The sequence below is a fragment of the Thalassophryne amazonica genome, chromosome 14 (genome assembly GCF_902500255.1).
Source record: "Thalassophryne amazonica chromosome 14, fThaAma1.1, whole genome shotgun sequence".
Classification (NCBI taxonomy): domain Eukaryota; kingdom Metazoa; phylum Chordata; class Actinopteri; order Batrachoidiformes; family Batrachoididae; genus Thalassophryne; species Thalassophryne amazonica.
This window is the reverse complement of record NC_047116.1, coordinates 55,822,537-55,843,857: the sequence shown is the minus strand read 5'-3', so window position 1 is coordinate 55,843,857 and position 21,321 is coordinate 55,822,537. Positions and strand designations below refer to the sequence as shown.

The 21,321-nt window shown below is 40.5% G+C and overlaps 1 protein-coding gene across 1 annotated transcript in view; it reads right to left on the bottom strand.

The window, feature by feature from the left end:
* ube2f (ubiquitin-conjugating enzyme E2F (putative)) overlaps positions 1-21,321 on the bottom strand; it is a 160,069-nt gene that overhangs the window by 51,445 nt on the left and 87,303 nt on the right. Inside the window, exons 5-7 of the mRNA XM_034186427.1 lie at positions 6,657-6,724; positions 4,566-4,636; positions 4,173-4,230 (exon numbers count right to left, since the gene is read on the bottom strand). Of these exons, the coding sequence (XP_034042318.1) occupies positions 4,173-4,230; positions 4,566-4,636; positions 6,657-6,724 (197 nt within the window). The remainder of the gene's footprint in view (positions 1-4,172; positions 4,231-4,565; positions 4,637-6,656; positions 6,725-21,321) is intronic.

Sequence of the window (21,321 nt, the reverse complement as noted above, 5' to 3'; positions counted from 1 at the left end):
TTCATTGTATTTTCAAGGATCTGTAGGCTGTTTACTATCCATGCACATAATTACCCATCCCACTTGTATGAGCCCGAATAATAACAAGTGGAGTACTATCAGCAAGAATCTTAAACTAGCTAAAAATGAACAGAACGCGATAACCAGAAGAAAATGCAAAAAAATTATGCCGTCAAAAGATCTGGAAGAACACACAACCATACACTTCTGAAGGCAACTCCACCCTTTATGCAATCATTTGCATATTTTCAAAATCACCAGTGTATTCCAGTTTGTTGTGGTCCTCACACACTTCTCTTTCCTCCCCGCAGGAAGTCTGCAATTTTAAAGGCAAATCCATGGGTATGCTTTGAATTGAATGTTAAAGTTTGAATCCAAACTTTACAAAGAGGACAGAGCCTCATGATGTGCTGATATCTCGCTCCACACCTCAGTTGATGTCAAAAATATTTTTATTCAAAGGTTGAAAAAAGGTGAGCATACATGCTGACTTTGAGGTTCAGTAACAGTTTCTAAATAGATTACACAAAGTGCTCAGTGGTTCAAGGGTAAATCAAGGGAAGTCTTGGTACATTAATGTGCAGCTGAAAAAGCTATAGTTTTTCAAATGCTACATAGTACTTCTACATATTGCTTCATGGTAAAAAGGCACAGAGAAGGATCATCCTTAAAAAAAAAAAGTGAAATTTCTGCAACACTTTAGCAGAAAGGACCTGGGGAACATGAGCCTTCTTTGTCCCACTCCACTGTGAAGCTGTTATTAGTGGTGCAGCAGAAATGTAATTTCTTCAGTCATAGACAAAGTAGCCTATAACACCTTTACAAAAGTAAAATGTTAGGAGTACTGCCTGGGTGTGGTGAGGTGTGGTGGGTTTGGTGCTCTTCAGTTTGTGAATGCAGAAAGTTTACACAGCTGAAAAAGATCTGAGACACTCAAGAGGTTTTAAAGTTCAAATCCTTTAATTTCTCATGGCTAGTGAATCATTAGCAAAAACATGTCTCAGGAATCAACAGGCAGGCTTTGACCTTGGAACACAAAGTAAGACCTATAAAGGCGGTGAGGCCCATTGGGCTGGTGTTTTTTTCACTAAAACATTAAATCTAGCCTTGCATCTTAGATGTTCCTTCTGGAAAATTGCAGCTGAACTTTCAGGTTTTCTTTTTAAGAAAATCCTCCTATGTACCACTTCATCATGAAGCTGAATAACGGGGGATACAAAATGCAAAACATGCACTATGCACAATTTCTCCAGTCACAGCCACAGAAGCCTGTAACCAATTCTGGGTTGTCTGGGTGTCTTGATGGGTTTCCCCACTCTTCTTCTTACGCAGTCACTCAGTTTTTTAGAACTCTCTACGCCACAAAGATTTACCATAGAGTGCCATACTGTTTGTATTTCTTCATAACTGATGTAAATAAAGTTCAAGACACATTCAGTGACTTGGAAATGTTCATGTATCCATCCCCTGACTTGTGTGAAGTAAACTGGCAATTAAACTGATTATTTACAGGTATTATACCAAAGGGGCTGATTAGTTATGCAACCCATCATCTTGGCTTTTATATTTTTAATTAATTTATATCAAGTTGCAGAGATTTGCTTTCAGTTTGAGTCTAAAGACGATAATTTTAGAAATTCTTATACTGAGAAGCCTGCTTTACTTTTGTATTTGAAATGCCATAAACAAATGAAAAAGTGTGAAATACCAAGGGGCTGAATACTTTTGCAAGCCACTGTATATGCAAGCGTAAAAATCACAAACGAAAACCCATTTTCTTAGAGCATTGACTGTAGGTCTTTAGATATGCAATAACAATTTAAGCAACAACAAAACAAATGAACAAAAAACAAAATTTCATTATATAAAGCATCAATCACCTAGTTAGTTACAGAAAAGGAGAAAAATCAAGTTCCCCATTTCAACCTGGGTGCTTTGTTGCTCTCAATGTACAACCCCAATTTCAATGAAGTTGGGACGTTGTGTAAAATGTAAATAAAAACAGAATACAATGATTTGCAAATCTTCTTCAACCTATATTCAATTGAATACACCACAAAGATAAGATATTTAATGTTCAAACTGATAGACTTTTTTGTTTTTGTGCAAATATTTGCTGATTTTGAAATGGATGCCTGCAACACGTTTCAAAAAAGCTGGGACAGTGTTATGTTTACCACTTTGTTACATCACCTTTCCTTCTAACAACACTTAATAAGCGTTTGGGAACTGAAGACACTAACTGTTGAAGCTTTGTAGGTAGAATTCTTTACCATTATTGCTTGATGTACGACTTCAGTTGTTGGGGGTCTCCGTTGTCATATTTGGCAATCCATAATGTGCCACACATTTTCAATGGGCGACAGGTCTGGACTGCAGGCAGGCCAGTCTAGTACCCGCACTCTTACTATGAAGCCACACTGTTGTAACATGTGCAGAATGTGGCTTGGCACTGTCTTGCAGAAATAAGCAGGGATGTCTCTGAAAAAGACAAAGAGCATGTGTTGCTCCAAATGGTGCCATCACAGATGTGTAAGTTGCCCATGCCATGGGGACTAACACACCCCCGTACATCACAGATGCTGGCTTTTGAACTTTGCGCTGGTAACAATCTGGATGGTCTTTTTCTTTTTTTGCTCGGAAGACACAACATCCATGATTTCCAAAAACAATTTGAAATGTGGACTCATCAGACCACAGCACACTTTTCCACTTTGCATCTGTCCATTTCAAATGAGCTTTAGCCCAGAGAAGGCGACAGCATTTCTGGATGTTGTTGATGCTATACTATTTTTTCACGCGGTTATTCACAAAATGGTGATCCTCGCCCCATCTTTACTTGTAAACGGCTGAGCCTTTTGGGGATGCCTTTTTATAACCAATCATGACAATCATGACAACCAATTTGTGTCCTCAGTTCCCAAATGCTTATTGAGTGTTGTAAGAAGGAAAGGTGATGTAACACAGTGGTAACCATACCACTGTCCTGGCTTTTTTGAAATGTGTTGCAGGCATCCATTTCAAAATTAGCAAATATTTGCACAAAAACAATAAAGTTTATCAGTGTGAACATTAAATATCTTGTTTTTGTATTCAATTGTATAGAGGTTGAAGAGGATTTGCAAATCATTGTTTTCTGTTTTTATTTACACTTCACACAACGTCCCAACTTCAATGGAATTGGGTTGTATACTGTGTATCCAAAATTATTCTTTTTGCAAGTCTGCTCTTTTTATTTAGGCTTGCACAGAGTCAATCACTGAAATCTTAAGCATACTGGAATTACCATCATTTGCCTCTTTGTAATGAACTGCCATGTTACGGTTTGTCCTCCCAATGTAAAAACACCCACATGGACATCAGGTCTGTCCATGTGGATGTTTTTATATTGAGAGAACACATGAATTGAAGGTAACATTGACCGAACATAACCACAAAAAAGCAGATGTGATTGGTTTGTCATCTTACTCGTGCATATATGACATTGTCATGTTACTTAGACTGCCTTCAGTGATCATGTAACTGCCTACCAGTCTATAGTAATCAAGTGACCTTAAGGTATAAAATGATCCATTGTGTTTGCCCTGGTGAAAGCCCGCAATGGCTAAAATGTGTAGGCACGTTTTACTGCTAATTCAACAGCCGTGAGAAATGAAAGGCTTTCTAACTGACTCTAAATTTTTTCTCAACTCCTTCAGAGTTGTCATGGTGTTTTGGTGGTATCCCTAACTATTCTCCTTCTTGAACACTCAGCTTTTGAGAACTTCCAAGTTCAGACAATGTTGCCATGTAGTACCATGCTGTTTGAATTTATTCATGATTGACGTATATGATTTGGAAATGTGCAAGCAGCAGTCTCTTGACTTGTCTGAAGAAAACTGGCTGAAAAAGTGATGATTTGTGTTAACAGTAATGGTTATATTTAACATCTTGAAATTAAACTCAACAATACTGATTGCTTCATTTCAACTCAGCTGTGGTGTAGAAAGCAAACCTTCAAATATTGACTTAGAATAGTCTTGTGACCCTTTCAAGCTGGGCTATATGGTTAAAATAAATGAAAATGCACTGTATAATAGGAAATATTCCTGAAAAGAAAGCCTGTAGCCAACAATCTCAGATGAAAACAGCAGTCCAACATGCAAATTCCATTACAATACAAGCAAATTTACCTTTAACGTTCTGGTCGGAGCCCAGCCTGTTCCATCAATAGAGTGTTCTCGTAACAAGCTGTAGACATAAGAATACCAAGTCACAAGAGTTTACAATACTTTGAAGATATCTGCTAAACATTACAGTAGCTTTTCTCTGTGCCATGTCCAATAATTCCACTGCAGCATTTTTAGAATGTATATAAGTACTTCTTTTCAGCCAGTTGCTCTTCTAAAAAGAGGTCAGGTGTTTTTCTTATCACACAGGAAAATCAATTCAGTTGTTCTTTCCATTAACTTTGCAATAGAAACCATGGGAATTAATTTAAACAACCAATTCATTAGCAATAAAGGGAGAGAAGGGAGTTTAATGCAAGATGGAAAGGCATCAAGGAAAAGAACAGTCAGTGTTACCTAAGGCAGATCTCTCCAGTCTCCGCTATATTAGGATGCCATATTCTGGTCAAGCATCTCACTTTAGGAGGCTGGAGTGAAGAGAGAGAGTGAGAGTGAGAGTGAGAGTGAGAGTGAGAGTGAGAGAGTGAGAGAGAGAGAGAGAGAGAGAGAGAGAGAGAGAGAGAGAGAGAGAGAGAGAGAGAGAGAGAGATTGCTTTCATCTTGATCAAACAGACAAAACGGTATTCATTACACAATGTTTGCATGTCACAGTCAATCAGGTGTATATATCGTAGTTGGAAACAACAGAACGAGGTCAGGCCATATGTTCTTATCCTTTACAGTATTTTAATAGCTGATTTTCATGTGTCATGCCATCTTCAGTGAGCAGTATCAAACAACAGTGGTGGTCCTTTCCAAATTCCTCTTCTGTCTAAACAAATGATCGCATTAATGTAACAAACATCTCACAGCTGCTCGCACTGTGTTCCCTTGTACTTATTTGTACTGTGTGAAGGGGCCCTAACATTTAGACATAATGCAGAGTGACAGACAACATTGTCCATAAAAATGACATTTTTATCCTGGACATTTATTTTTCACTGATCTACAATGTTCTTTATAAATTGCAGAAGTTTTATGAGGTAAAAACTTTGGTGAACCCATTTCTAGAATGAAAACAGTTTGAACGCAGTGCAAATAGAACCAAATCTGCTGTGATTTTACTCAAGCAATAAAGGATACATAGAGACTGCATCAGGGGTGTGATTCTTCGGCTACACTAAAATATGAAATGGAGCGAAATGTCATCGGGTCATTGTGAACCATTCTTAGTCTGGCCCCTCGCCTGCAACCAATTCGCCATGGGAGACCCTACCAGGAGCACAAAGGCTCCAGACAACACAGCTCTCAGGTTCATGGGGGCACACAAACCTCTCCACCATGATAAGGTGATGGTTCCTGGGGAGGCTTTAAATACAATAGAACAATATTTACAGTTATTTTTGTAACTGAATTTATGTCACCACTATGCAAGTTCATGTCTGTAATGTTCATAAATTCATGGATGGATGACACCAGAGTTGACCTGTGGTGGAATGCAGTGAAAAAAAAATAATTGAGGTACCCAACACTTGCCAAGTTGGAATTCTCTGCTTTGTGCCCTTTTCATCGCCCTCAAGTGGAGTCTTCCTTCAGTATGATGTCCAACATTATGCAAGCCAAAACATCAAGCCTGCGTGTGGAGACCTATGAGGCCTATGAAGTTGTGAAGTACAGCCTGAAGGCCATGCAGGTCTCAGCAATTGGCCACTACTCTAGACTGTGGAAGGACAGCCCCATCAACTCTTCGTTAGTAAGTGGTTGGAGCGCTTGGTTTCAGTGAGGCTCCCAGTTCAAACCCCACCCCATCACATTTCTCCATGTAATGTGAAGTTGTGTCAGGAAGGGCATCCGGCATAAAACCTGTGCCAAATCAACATGCAGATCCACCTTGGATCTGCTGTAGCGACCCTGAGTGAAAAACGAGGGAGCAGCCGAAGGGACTTACTTCTTCAGCTACAATGCTTTAATAGAGGTAATTTCTCAGATGTCAGAGAGCAGCAGCTAAATATATTAGTATAGAAAATGCATAACAGACCCTGAAAAAACTGCAATACCATATTCAAAATGACACACAATGATAACAACTCAATTACAAATGTAAAAAATACAAATTCAAACATGCAATGTGAGAAGTCAGCCAAAAAAAAGATAATGAACAAAATAGATAAGCGATGCAGTTGTAACTCAGAGGAAACAAAGGAATATAATGAAGCAATTTTTACCTCAAAAAGATCAGAATGTTGATATTTTATGAATTTGAAATACAATTAAACATACCATTTTGTGTCATTTTAGTTCCAACTGACAGTTTGCCAGACCAATATTTTACTGTTCTGGAGGCTAAGCCACACAGAATACACAAAACAAAACAAAATCTGACAGCATATCTAAAGGTGTTTTCACTTTAGCTTGCTGACTAATGCTGACCACACATATAAATGAGAAGAAATGCACACAGAATCAGAGGCTTTTGATCAACCAATCAGAGATGGCAGGACTACTTACCACCATGTTATAGGCTTCAGGGACATCTATTTCAAACTGAAATCTTCCACTCTGGTAGTAACCTTCATCTGTAAATATGCAGAAGGAGAAATAGAGCAGGAAGGTAATGTACAAACAAAACTGTTTGGTGGTAAACATTTTTAAAACTTGCTATGTAATTTGAGCATGAAATTAGCATTATACAAAGGACAATCTCCATTTAAAATACTAGCACAGGTACCAGTCTTCACCTGGGTGAAGAGTAGTTACCAAGATGAAAGTGTTTTTCATCCAATATAAATAAATAAAGTAATTAATAATAATACTACTACTAATAATAATAATAAGAACACCACTGGAATCAGCGAATCAATGCAGAGGTTTTAAGCTCACAGACTGCTATTGTTCAGTCTTTTAAGTCTTTTTATCTATCAAACATGCTGCTTCCTGTTCATGTTAAGATATTTACTGTATGTTTTTATTATTTTATTTTTCCATTTGATTGTTTCACAATCTGTGAAACAATCATGAAGTTAATGGCCCAGTCACACGGCACTTAACGAAGGGCAACGAAGCCCTAACAAAACAAGAAATCTGGACTTTCGTTGGCATCGTTTAACCTTCGTGCAGCTTCGTTCCTGCAGCTGGCGCTTTGTCAGGATTTTTAAACTGTTGAAAAATTTGAACAAAGGGCAACGAAAACCTCAATTCATCCGTATTTCTTTTTGCTGCTGTTCTTGATGTTTTTTATTGTTTGCTTAGTTTTTGTAACGTTAGGGTTTACTTTGACTTCATTTGACCAGCTGAATGTTTTCACACAGTACAGAAGCTGTTTCTGAGCGCTGCTGCTGAGTCCATGTACAGTTGGACATTACAGGGCAAACTCAGCCCGTTTGCTTGGATTTTTTTTTTTATCTGGGTGCGGGGTCAGCTTCAATGGGCTCAGGCACCTTATATAGGCCAGAATTAATATTTTGTGTGGACACAATTATTTTGCTACAAGCAACTGCTGAATTTGAAACAACAAAAAAATTGTGTAACTTCCGACGGTACTTGAATGCAGCAGCAGCGACAGCAGCAGCTCCTGCGTGTGCTTATTATTTTTTATTAAATATAACAATATGAGTGTAGGAATGACAACCCAGCCCTTATGTACATGTGGCAACAGGTAGATGATTCAGATGATTATATAAAGAGCTGTTCTGGAAGGCAGAATTCACATTGTGGATGAGCTGCAGCTGGTGGAAATAACCGCACATGTGAGTCAATGCGCGTTCACACGGACTGATCAATTTACTGCTCTGATATATTCAATCATCTTTACACTTATATTTATTCCACCTTTTGACAGTTTTCTGTTATAAATCAATACATATAGCTTAGTAATGTAATACAGTGATACAGCAGTGACCACGGCACACCAGATTATTTTTTTTTTATTATTTTAAATCGGAGCAAGATGGAGTATGCAGCGTGTCATCAGACAGTGAGGGTTCTGATGATGAAGGAGATGATCCCTCTTTTGTTCTGGATGAGAAACCAGAGCAGGTGCACCCACCGACCTGTGCACAGATCTCCACAGCTTCTGTTTGCAGTTTCTCCAGGACTCAGGCGCTATGAGCTCCAACCAAGCGCCGAGTGGTGGAACTCAGAGATGCAGACACACACTGCTCCAGCTGTGGCTCCTGGCGCGTTTTGTTTAAAGCGTCAAGATCAACGATAGCTTTGGTTTCGTTTAGTTCCTCTTTTGTCCCTTTTGCACTCTTCCTTCGCAGGCTATTCGGTGATAAAGCATTTAGTCCACCTTTTCTCAAGGAATTGCGACTTTTTTTTTTTTTTTTACTTTTTCCACTTCGTTCAGAAATCATCATATGCTGTGTGACTGGGCCGTAAGGTGTTAACAACAACAACAAAAACCCATACTCAACAGCCACAAAGTCAATTTGAGTATGGACTCATAAACAAATAAATAAAAAGACTTTTACTTGAGATTCAAGGGTTTCACAATCGAGTCATGTCTGGGAGCATGCATTGGTGCCGCATTCACAACACCACGGAATGACCTTGGGTCCAGGATAGCAACCACCCAGTCAGACAAACTGTCCATTCCCACATTTCTAAAAGAACAATCTGTCTGACGCAGCCAGATGAAACGTGGCTATCACCATGGCCTTCTCCAGCTACTGGGGTCCTCAACACTCAGGCACTTGCATGTTGTATCATGCACAGAGAAACAGGCCACATGTGCATAACATTGTTGGGGATGCTCACTCACAGTGCAAGCGATACTCCTTATCTTAGTCTTTCTTGATAACTGCTTGTCTGATATAAAGTCATTCCAGTGGTACCCAAAGATCCTTCAAAGAGACCTAGGACAAAAGATATCCAGTTTTCACCTTAGGTAACTTGTTAGCTTCCAAGTCTCACAGCCACACAACAAAACAGGCAGCACCAGGACCCCAAAGACTTTGTCCAGCAACCTTATGACTCAATAAGTTCTTCCCAAGTACCTCTCAATCTCAAAAGCTGAGTACTCAGACATATGTACAGTAGTGTTCAGAATAATAGTAGTGCTATGTGACTAAAAAGATTGATCCAGGTTTTGAGTATATTTCTTATTGCTACATGGGAAACAAGGTACCAGTAGATTCAGTAGATTCTCACAAATCCAACAAGACCAAGCATTCATGATATGCACACTCTTAAGGCTATGAAATTAGGCTATTATTAAAAAAAAGTAGAAAAGGGGGTGTTCACAATAATAGCAGCATCTGCTGTTGATGCTACAAACTCAAAACTATTATGTTCAAACTGCTTTTTTTAGCAATCCTGTGAATCGCTAAACTAGTATTAGTTGTATAAAACACAGTTTTTCATGATTTCTTCACATCTGTGAGGCATTCATTTTGTTGGTTTGGAACCAAGATTTTGCTCGTTTACTAGTGTGCTTGGGGTCATTGTCTTGTTAAAACACCCATTTCAAGGGCATGTCCTTTTCAGCATAAGGCAACATGACCTCTTCAAGTATTTTGACATATCCAAACTGATCCATGATACCTGGTATGCGATATATAGGCCCAAGACCACAGTAGGAGAAACATGCCCATATCATGATGCTTGCACCACCATGCTTCACTGTCTTCACTGTGAACTGTGGCTTGAATTCAGAGTTTGGGGGTCGTCTCACAAACTGTCTGCGGCCCTTGGACCCAAAAGAACAATTTTACTCTCATCAGTCCACAAAATATTCCTCCATTTCTCTTTAGGCCAGTTGATGTGTTCTTTGGCAAATTGTACCCTCTTTGCGGGGGATTCTTGCAAATGAATTAGCATCTCACAGGCGTCTTCTAATTGTCACAGCACTTACAGGTAACTCCAGACTGTCTTTGATCATCCTGGAGCTGATCAATGGGTGAGCCTTTGCCATTCTGGTTATTCTTCTATCCATTTTGATGGTTGTTTTCCGTTTTCTTCCATGTGTCTCTGGTTTTTTGTCCATTTTAAAGCATTGAAGATCATTGTAGATGAACAGCATATAATGTTTTGCACCTGCGTATAAGTTTTCTCCTCTCCAATCAACTTTTTAATCAAACTACGCTGTTCTTCTGAACAATGTCTTGAACGTCCCATTTTCCTCAGACTTTCAGAGATCAAAGCATGTTCAACAGGTGCTGGCTTCATTCTTATATAGGGGACACCTGATTCACACCTGTTTGTTCCATAATATTGACGAACTCACATACTGAATGCCACACTCTATTATTGTGAACACCCCCTTTTCTACTTTTTTTTTTTTACTAATAGCCCAATTTCATAGCCTTAAGAGTGTGCATATCATGAATGCTTGGTCTTGTTGGATTTGTGAGAATCTACTGAATCTACGGGTACCTTGTTTCCCATGTAACAATAAGAAATATACTCAAAACCTGGATGAATCTTTTTAGTCACATAGCACTACTATTATTCTGAACACTACTGTATGTCACTGCCGAGATATGTTAACATTTCTATAAGATCAACACTTTCACCATCCAGGAAGTCGTAAAAAGCCTGAATCTTCATCTTGATTCAGAATAGTCTCAAACCCAGACACTTTTCTCTCAACTTCTTCAAGTGATGCAATCAGAGTATCCATTGATTCCACAAAGATCATACCAAAGACAAGGTCTTTATTTGTTTCCTCATCAACAAAACTGCAGACGTCACTGCTTTCCACAACCCTACCCAACACCGAGTCCAAGTAAGCACTGAATACTGTAGAAACCAGAACACCAGTTTTTTCACTTGGAAAAAAATCAGAGGCTCTGCCGACACTCCACACAGCACTCCCAGTATCTGTATATAGGCTGGCTATGATAACCAGGAGCTTCTTGCAGATCCCACAAATTCTCAGAATGTCCCACAGAGCTATCCAATCAACTGAATCAAAAGCTTTGTGGTAATCAGCATAGGCTGCAAAGAAGCACTGTCGATATAGAGATCATAAAGATATTAGTTGCATCAATTTAGATTAAAATTTAACTAAAGTTGTCCATTGACTTTGAAAGAATAATTCTGTTAAAAAAATAGCTGTAACCTTACAATTTACAGCAAAACTACTTTATGAAACAGAAAATCAAAGGCAGAATATCTTCATCTATATTATAATAGCCAAGTGGCCTCTGTGTGCGTCTATGCATGTGTGCATGCGTGTTTATGACTTCGACCACAAAGAAACCGGGGAGAGCTGACATTTGCCATTTGGTATGCTTATGTATTTTGGGCTAAGAATGAATGCTGCAAAAATGGAAAATTGATAGGACTAATATTTTTGGAGAAATTAGCTAACAACAGTGAACAATTGTGCTGCAATGCACCATGGGAGTTCAGGGTTCATGTTAGTTTAACAGTGTTGTTAGTGTTATTGATTTATTGTGTTTTTGTAGCTCAATTGGTTTAGTCAGTTTAGTTAAGTGTCATGTTGCCAGTACCACGAGTGAAAACCCTACTTCACAGATTCTCACAAAATGTGCACCACAGATAGATATTAGAGCATAGAAGACTCCACTGCATTTGTGAGGTGATCCGGATCCGGATTCTGGATCAAGATTTCATATTATATTGGCTTTGAAGGATTACGTCTAAACTACTTAACGAATTCTCACCAAATATGCACCACAGACAGATATTAGGGCACAGAAGACTCCACTGAATTTTGGAGGAGATGCGGCTCCGGATTGGTGGACGTCAGAAATCTCTGATCGCTCTTGTTTCCATTGTGGTCCTTATATAAATAAAGTAATTCAAGATTTGTAATGTTTCATAATCAACTAAAAAAGACAACTTGAGGCAATTTAACTTAAATATGATGTATATTTCATATTTCTGTTATATTACATTTCCATATTTAGATGGAAGCAAATTTCCATTCAAGCACTTTTTCAATATTTAAAATTTTCAAATCATAGCATTCACTCCTGTGTGCCCTCTGGCCTCGCTCTGCTGTGTCTGTTACACACGCTCATGCAACCCACCTTTGTAGCTAAAGACTATGATTCCCATGGTGCACGGGAAAGCTTATCTCATTGGCTAACAGAAAATATGAGTCATAGGTTTGACACATCACTGGGTTTGCTGACTCTGACTGGGCAAAGTCATCAGTGCGGAAGTGCCTTGGAGTGCACGTTTTACAAACGCGCCCACCAGACGAATGCACGTACAGAGAATGGAGCTTACAGTGGATTTAGAGAGAAAACAGGTTAGTGAATAAGCCCAGTCCATGTGGAAAATACGAAAGTGTCGAAAACCGGTTGTTATTGATGGAAAAGATGCTGTTTTATCGTCATATTTTTTACTTTTTCATGGAGTAAATGGAATTTGATGGATTAGAACAAACAACATGACTTTATGGGACATACGAGGTCTGTTAGAAAAGTATCGAAACTTTTTATTTTTTTCAAAAACCATATGGATTTGAATCACGTGATTGCATCAGACAAGCTTGAACCTTCATGCGTATGCGTGAGTTTTTTCATGCTTGTCGGTTGCGTCATTCGCCTGTGAGCAGGCTTTGTATGAGCACTGGTCCACCCTCTCGTCGTTTTTTTAATGCGAATAAATGAACGATTTGGAGCTTTTCTGCATCAATTTTTTTCCAGAAACTGTGAGAGACCTCCAGGTGGACACCGCTCGGAAAATTAATATGGATTTCAGGGATGATTTTATGGGGATTATACAGATTAAGGAGTGTTACTGCCGCTTTAAGGACAGCCCACAACTGCTGAGAGCGCGGCGTGCTCCCAGCGCTGATCAACATGCTCAGACCCCGCTGAAACAACCAGATCATTTCCAACGTGAAGGCTTTGTTGATCCGGGACCTCGTCTGACTTTCATAAAAAGGCAGGAGACGTGGACATCAGCACTTTTTCGGCACATTCCATTGTTACAGGAGTTTTTTTCATGGAAAGAAAAGCGGAGGGACGCGCCACGGAGCCGTTCATTACGCGGCACAAAACCACCTCCGTGTTTGTCTCACAGGGCGGCTTTGAAATGGCTTTCAGATGGATTCTGGTTGCTTTTCAGTCATGTGATTATCCAATTGTGATTGTGCATGAGCTGGACATGCCCCAACATGTCCTGGAAGGCTTCATCATGGCGTTGCTTTGCGCCATGCGGCGGAGCCGCTCCTCTTTCCATGACAAAAACTCCTGTAACAGTAGAATGTGCCGTTCATTTCTAAACTGGATGCTGTCTTGATCCGGTATGTCTGACTAGCACAGGAATTGTGGAAAGACGTGGACATCAGCACCTTTTCAGCATATTAAGACAGACGTGCGGAGGAGTTCTGCGCGTCGCGGTGGAGCCGCATGGCGCAAAGCAACGCTGTGATGAAGCCTTCCAGGACATGTTGGGGCATGTCCAGCTCATGCACAATCACAATCGGATAATCACACGACTGAAAAGCAACCGGAATCCATCTGAAAGCCATCTCAAAGCCGTCCTGTGAGACCAACACCAAGGTGGTTTTGTGCCGCGTAATGAACAGCTCCGTGGCGCGTCCCTCCACTTTTCTTTCCATGAAAAAAACTCCTGTAACAGTGAAATGTGCCGAAAAAGTGCTGATGTTCACGCCTTCTGCCTTTCTGTGAAAGTCAGACGAGGTCCCGGACCAACAAAGCCTTCTCGTTGGAAATTATGTGGTTGTTTGAGCATGTCGATCGGCACTAACACTCCTTAATCTGTATAATCCCCATAAAATCGTCCCTGAAAGCCATATTAATTTTCCGAACGGTGTCCACCTGGAGTCTCTCACAGTTTCTGGAAAAAAAATTGATGCAGCAAAGCTCCAAATCGTTCAGACATTTATTCGCAATAAAAATCCCACGAGAGGGGTGGACCAGTGCTCACACAAAGCCTGCTCACAGGCGAATGACGCAACCGACAGGTGTGAAAAAACTCACGCATGCGCACGAAGGTTCAAGCTTGACTGATGCAATCACACGTGATTCAAATCCATATGGTTTTTGAAAAAAAATAAAAAAAAGGTCTGAAACCTTTCTAACAGACCTCGTACAACTGGATACTAATTTTCTGTGGAGTGTCACGAATAGAATGAGCCCACTTATGGCCATATTCAACCTGGTTTGGAGGTCCAAATGATCTGGACAAGGTAAGAATGGAAAATTATGAATTCTAATATGATGACAAATGATTAGTTATTGGTATTTGTGGTGGATGGTTGGCTTAGATTGGAGTTGATGGCCATTTTTTTGAGATTGGCTGAGTCTAAAGAGGTTCAACATGCAGGTACTGGTTTAAATATGAACATGCACTACGCTGACAAGTAACGTGAATCAGCCTGATACCGTTCCCAAATCCGATACCAACAGATTCTCGCAAAACAGCCGTATGGCATTCAGACCAGAACAATAAAGTCCACTTTATCATCAGATTGATTGCGCTCTGGTTCAGACTCTGATGACACATTCCACGCTCATTCGATCATCTCCATGCAGTTTAAAAAAAAAGAGAGACTTGACGCGTTGTTCCAGACACCTGATTATTTTGACGCACTGACTAAAGAAAAAAAAGAAACTACACCACACAGTAACTACACATGCTAAAACACTCCACCACACACAATGAAACACACTCCAAGCACGGCAAATAACACACAACATTCAAAACTGATCACTTTCTCTTTTTTGCTCTGCATGAAACCACAATTTCCCTTCACTCAGCAACCAAAGTACGTGGATTTAAAATCATTGTTTATTTGGTAATATATTTTACACCGGTGATAAAGAAAAATTAGTTAATTGTTTTTATTTGTTTGCTGTCACAGACAGAGAGACATGGAAGAAAAGTCCCGTTCGCAAAACGCATGTGCGTGCGCGCGCACACACACACACACACACACACACACACACACACACACACACACACACACACAGGGTCTATGTGTTGTCATCAAACCCACGTGAAGTTGGGGATTGATAACAGCAGTCTCTCCTGCTGCAGTTGAAGGAATCATATTTCTTCCCAGCCCTCTTGCTCCTCCAGCTCAAAGACGAGGAAATGAGTCATTTTGCTGCAGCTGTCTGCAAAACGCGCAGCGAATATGAGATTATTCCCCAAAAAACTATTAATCATAATTCAAGTTATATTTGGCCTATTAACAAAACTGAAGTCTCCATGTTCAACACGCATTCAAAGAGACATTCAGAGTGGAGCAGATTGTGTGCTACATCCGCTGCATCAGGAAATTTAACACCGTGAGACAGAGTGTGGGCGGCATGGTGGATTAGTGGTTAGTACTGTTGCCTCACAGTGAGAAGGTCATGGGTTCAATTCTTGCATGTGGCCTTTCAGTGTGGCGTTTTCATGTTCTTCCCGTGTTTGTGTGGGTTTCCTCCGGGTGCTCCAGTTTCCTCCCACATCCAAAGACATGCGGGTTAGGTGGATTGGAATCTTTAAATTGCCCGTAGGTGTGTGAGTGGATGTGAATGTGTTTGTTTGTTTCTTTGTGGCCCTGTGACAGACTGGCATTCTGTCCTGGGTGTACCCCGCCTCGCACTCTATGACTACTGGGATTGGCTCCAGCCCCCCGCGACCCTTCATTGGACTACGTGGTTGAAGATGAGTGTGTGTGTGAGTGTGAGACAGAGTGTAAATGTACATTTACACACAGTAGACATTTTATGTCATTTTATGTCATCTTGCCAGTTTTTGTTCTTTCAAGATTTCTGAGTGGGACTGCATTTTTTTTTAACAATATAACCTATTTAATAATTATCTTATTTGATAAAGAGCTGAACCTGGACTGATTTTATTTAAAAAAAAAAAAAAAAACTGCCCTTTTAAGGATAAAACCTGGATGGAAATCTTTCTGAGTCATAGTTTTTTTCACACGTTCCTGTTTTACAAAGTGAGGCTGTGAGCTGATGATGACCGTTAAGTTGCTCGGCTGCTTTAACGAGTCTTTAGCGCCAAAGTCTGCTGTTCACATGTGATTGTGTAAACAGTAAACAGTTTGTAAACAGTTTCAGTGAAAACTATTAACTTTGTTTTCATGTGAAATTGAGTGAAGTTACCTCTTCCCTCTCTCCTCTCTCTTCCGCCTGCTCCTTGTGCTCACATCGTCTTTGCTGTTTTCTTCTCCTTTGAGCAAATTTGGAGGTTTTTAGAAACACAAAGCCTTTAAACTGTACAATAAACCATTAATTTCTGAATCTAACAACAGCTACAGATGCTACAGAGAAGCTCTGGATTATATAATTAAGGATTTTAATGGAGGTTCGGTGGTTTTTTTTTTCTATCAATCAGATGGAGAGAGACGCTGCTTTCAGCCATGCTCTGCAGTGCCTCTCTGAGCTGCCATTACACAGTGCTGTGGTCTCACGGAACGTGAAAGTGGCTCACTGACTATCTCTTTTTAAAAATGTATGTGTGAAGCAGAACTTGGCGACCAATTCAAAGGATTCAAAGAAATTTTATTGTCATATGCACAGAAGAACATGTTCCCTGCACAATGAAATGTGTCTACTGCATTTAACCCATCCTAATTGCCAGTAGGAGCAGAAGTCGCCATTAGGCGCCCAATGATCCTTCCGCAGGTTCACCTACGGAAACCTTGTTACGACTTTGTGAAATGAGTTGGTACATACAGTGCTGCAAAAATAAACTGTCATATCGGCCGATACTGATATCCACAAAAATGCATAATATCGGCACCAATCGGCACGGTCATAATGGGTTGACCACTACTTGTAATACGATGTGAAATACAGTGCAAACAAGCAAATAAATCCTGCTTGGGAGGACATATAAAACTGCTTCATAAACCATATGCATGCAGAACACATATCCTCTCAGTCACATGCAGAATACAAATCTAACACTCACAGTCAGCTGCAGTGACATTTTTGCTATTCGAGATGTCCAGTCACACAGTGTGTCTTTTGTTCACTCAGTAGCCCTTAAAGTCAATAAAAATCTTAATCAGCACACAGCACTTACTCTATCCAAAAAGGCTCTTTAATTAGCTGGGTGGCATTTGCATGTCACTGTGATGTGGTTATACGAGGACAGGTATAAAATGACTACGGCGCTGTCACGGTCGGCGCATGAGAAAGGTTCAAGAGAACGGAGTTGCACTGAGGCAAAAGGCTGATCAAAGCAGCTTTGTTTTCAATGCAAGGCTTGATAATGTGGTAATTGTGGTTGACCAATGTTTTGGCATTCTCTCCTTGAACTCAAGAAAGTGAGACAGCCATTAATGTAAAAGGAAGAGTGCAACAGAGAACTTGAGGTAACTGCTCATATATTGATCCTGTGTGCGCACATATAGAATCAATACAAGGGTATTACTGAATCAGCAACAAATAGAAAACTGCACCTTCTTCCTTCAAATAGCATGATCTGAAGATAAAATGGTACACAAATCATAAAGAAACATTAACTCAGAAGCAACTGACATATGCAATTTCTACTCAATTTTCTCTCAGAGGATGACAGAATTTTGGAGGATGACATGTTTCAAGATGTGAGCAGCAGCACTACAGCAACATCGACACTTGAGAAAAAGAAAGAAAATATTCATTTTTAAATCAGTTCCTGCAATGAATGAAGAAACAAGGTTTTTCATCCCAGCCCAGAAGATTTTGGAATATATATTTGTAGCGGAAAGCTGTGATCAAACAACCAACATCTTAAGCTTGCATTAAGCAGAGGCCATGGAGTTTCTTCAAACAAAGATAAACTCCATACAGCAAGGCCTGGTATGTCTCCAGGTGTGAAAGGGGAGATGCTCCAAGCCAGGCACAGCTTGGATCTGTGTCAAACCGCCACCACTAATCAGGATTTAAGACTTCCCAAAGTGCATTCCTCACGGAGCTGTGAATCCTTATCAGTACCCCAAACCAGATGCAACTCAACTCCCAACTCGCATAAAAAAAACCCTCCACAGAAAGACACCTTCACCAAAAGTCCTAAAAAGAGGTTTTTCACACTAGACTCAAAAGAAAACAGCTCACTGAAGGATTACCCTTGATCTACTAATTATTGCAAAGGTTTTCTGGTTGAAAGTGACCCAGTATTGCGCTTCCACATTTCTGCCAGATAAATACAAAATCTAACCATGGAACAAGAGTGACCCCTGTGGGACGATTTGGGTAAGGACAGGTGACTGACTCCTGAGGGCTCAAAATTGTAACCACATTTTAACAAGGAAATTTCATTGTATTGTTGTAGCAAAAGAACCAAAAAAAGAGAAAAGGAAACATGTCACTCTTTTCTATTTATGCAAGAAAGTATTATATTTGATGTGTTATACTCTGTTCATTCGGGAACGTTTACTTAGTGTGTTATTTTTATATATATATGTGTGTGTGGTACATAATTCCAGGTAAACCAGTTACAAGATTTATTCTACAGGACTTGTTCGGGTTTTGAAGCGGGAATTTTGGAGCCACGCTGATTTATATATACACTCAACAAAAATATAAACGCAACACTTTTGGTTTTGCTCCCATTTTGTATGAGATGAACTCAAAGATCTCAAACTTTTTCCACATACACAATATCACCATTTCCCTCAAATATTGTTCACAAACCAGTCTAAATCTGATAGTGAGCACTTCTCCTTTGCTGAGATAATCCATCCCACCTCACAGGTGTGCCATATCAAGATGCTGATTAGACACCATGATTAGTGCACAGGCGTGCCTTAGACTACCCACAATAAAAGGCCACTCTGAAAGGTGCAGTTTTATCACACAGCACAATGCCACAGATGTCGCAAGATTTGAGGGAGCGTGCAATTGGCATGCTGACAGCAGGAATGTCAACCAGAGCTGTTGCTCATGTACTGAATGTTCATTTCTCTACCATAAGCCATCTCCAAAGGCGTTTCAGAGAATTTGGCAGTACATCCAATCAGCGTCACAACCGCAGACCACATGTAACCACACCAGCCCAGGACCTCCACATCCAGCATGTTCACCTCTATGATCGTCTGAGACCAGCCACTCGGACAGCTGCTGAAACAATCGGTTTGCTTAACCAAAGAATTTCTGCACAAACTGTCAGAAACCGTCTCAGGGAAGCTCATCTGCATGCTCGTCATCCTCATCGGGGTCTCGACCTGACTCCAGTTCGTTGTCGTAACTGACTTGAGTAGGCAAATGCTCACATTCGCTGGCGTTTGGCACATTGGAGAGGTGTTCTCTTCATGGATGAATCCCGGTTCACACTGTCCAGGGCAGATGGCAGACAGCGTGTGTGGCATCGTGTGGGTGAGCGGTTTTCTGATGTCAACATTGTGGATCGAGTGGCCCATGGTGGCGGTGGGGTTATGGTATGGGCAGGCGTCTGTTATGGACGAAGAACACAGGTGCATTTTATTGATGGCATTTTGAATGCACAGAGATACCGTGACGAGATCCTGAGGCCCATTGTTGTGCCATACATCCAAGAACATCACCTCATGTTGCAGCAGGATAATGCACGGCCCCATGTTGCAAGGATCTGTACACAATTCTTGGAAGCTGAAAATGTGCCAGTTCTTGCATGGCCGGCATACTCACCGGACATGTCACCCATTGAGCATGTTTGGGATGCTCTGGACCGGCGTATACGACAGCGTGTACCAGTTCCTGCTAATATCCAGCAACTTCGCACAGCCATTGAAGAGGAGTGGACCAACATTCCACAGGCCACAATTGACAACCTGATCAACTCTATGCGAAGGAGATGTGTTGCACTGCATGAGGCAAATGGTGGTCACACCAGATACTGACTGGTATCCCCCCCCCCCCCCCCAATAAAACAAAACTGCACCTTTCAGAGTGGCCTTTTATTGTGGACAGTCTAAGGCACACCTGTGCACTAATCATGGTATCTAATCAGCATCTTGGTATGGCACACCTGTGAGGTGGGATGGATTATCTCAGCAAAGGAGAAGTGCTCACTATCACAGATTTAGACTGGTTTGTGAACAATATTTGAGGGAAATGGTGATATTGTGTATGTGGAAAAAGTTTTAGATCTTTGAGTTCATCTCATACAAAATGGGAGCAAAACCAAAAGTGTTGCGTATATTTTTGTTGAGTGTATATGAAACTAGACGAAGAAAACTCCAGAAACTACATTACCCAGAATTCTTGGGGGTGGAGCTGGTTAAACATTTAAAAGAGCTCGCGCCCGGGAATTCGTTCTCTTTTCTCTCGCTATTTTCCTCTCTTCACTTTTCTGTATTGTGCCATGTGCTTCTTGAGTCTAAAGATGCGCTCTGACTGTCAACAGGAAAATTTATGACTCTTTGTTAAAAACCACGTGCTATTTAAACTCCTTTTTGTTTTGCACAGTTACTTTTTCGACAGATAACTTTTGCAACTTTTGTCAAGTTAAACGCGCCAGCACATTTAACTTCCTTTTCCGAATTTTCAAATTAAAACCTTTTTCTTCTTCAAACTCTAAATTTCTTTCATGAACATTTTTTCTAAAGTCAGCTATTTTTGCATTGAGTTTTGCTTTAACCAAGTTTCCAAAAAAGACGATGACGAAAGACAAATTTTTGATTTTTGATAGAGAATAAAGACACTCAAACCTTTATTCTGACGAGCCAGACTCCAGAGCGCTGCAGAGAAAAATATCCAGCTCAGCTGAGACGTTCAACAGCGACTTGAACCGCTGCTGTGAAATCACAGCACAATAACAGCGATCGTCCCGCAACCGACGAAACCGAGCGGGTCGGACCGGCAGAGCCACTTTGTCAAGGTCCCTGACAAAGCTGTGTGGCGGACGGAGCATCGACTGAACCAGATGGTGTCCAGCATCGGACCTCACGGAGACCCGCTGCACTGCCCAAAGTAAGACTGGGCTATGTTGTCAGATAAACAGAGTGGCTTTATTTAACTCTATTCAAAATCATTAATCTTCTCTCAAGTTAATAAATACCAAAGCAAATGACCTGTTAAATTAGGACGAACCTTACTCCTAAACTCCCGCTACGAAACCAAATTATCTGAACGTCATATAATCATTGCTCATTGAATGTCGTCATCATTGAATTGCTGACTGTGATAGGTCCTGTTATTTAACTCCTGCCAGAGTTAAATAAATATCTTAAACATGTGAAGTTGTCTGTGATTTTTGTATGGTTTTACAGAGGGTGTCGGATCTGACCTGTGGAGCTTACCCCTTTAGA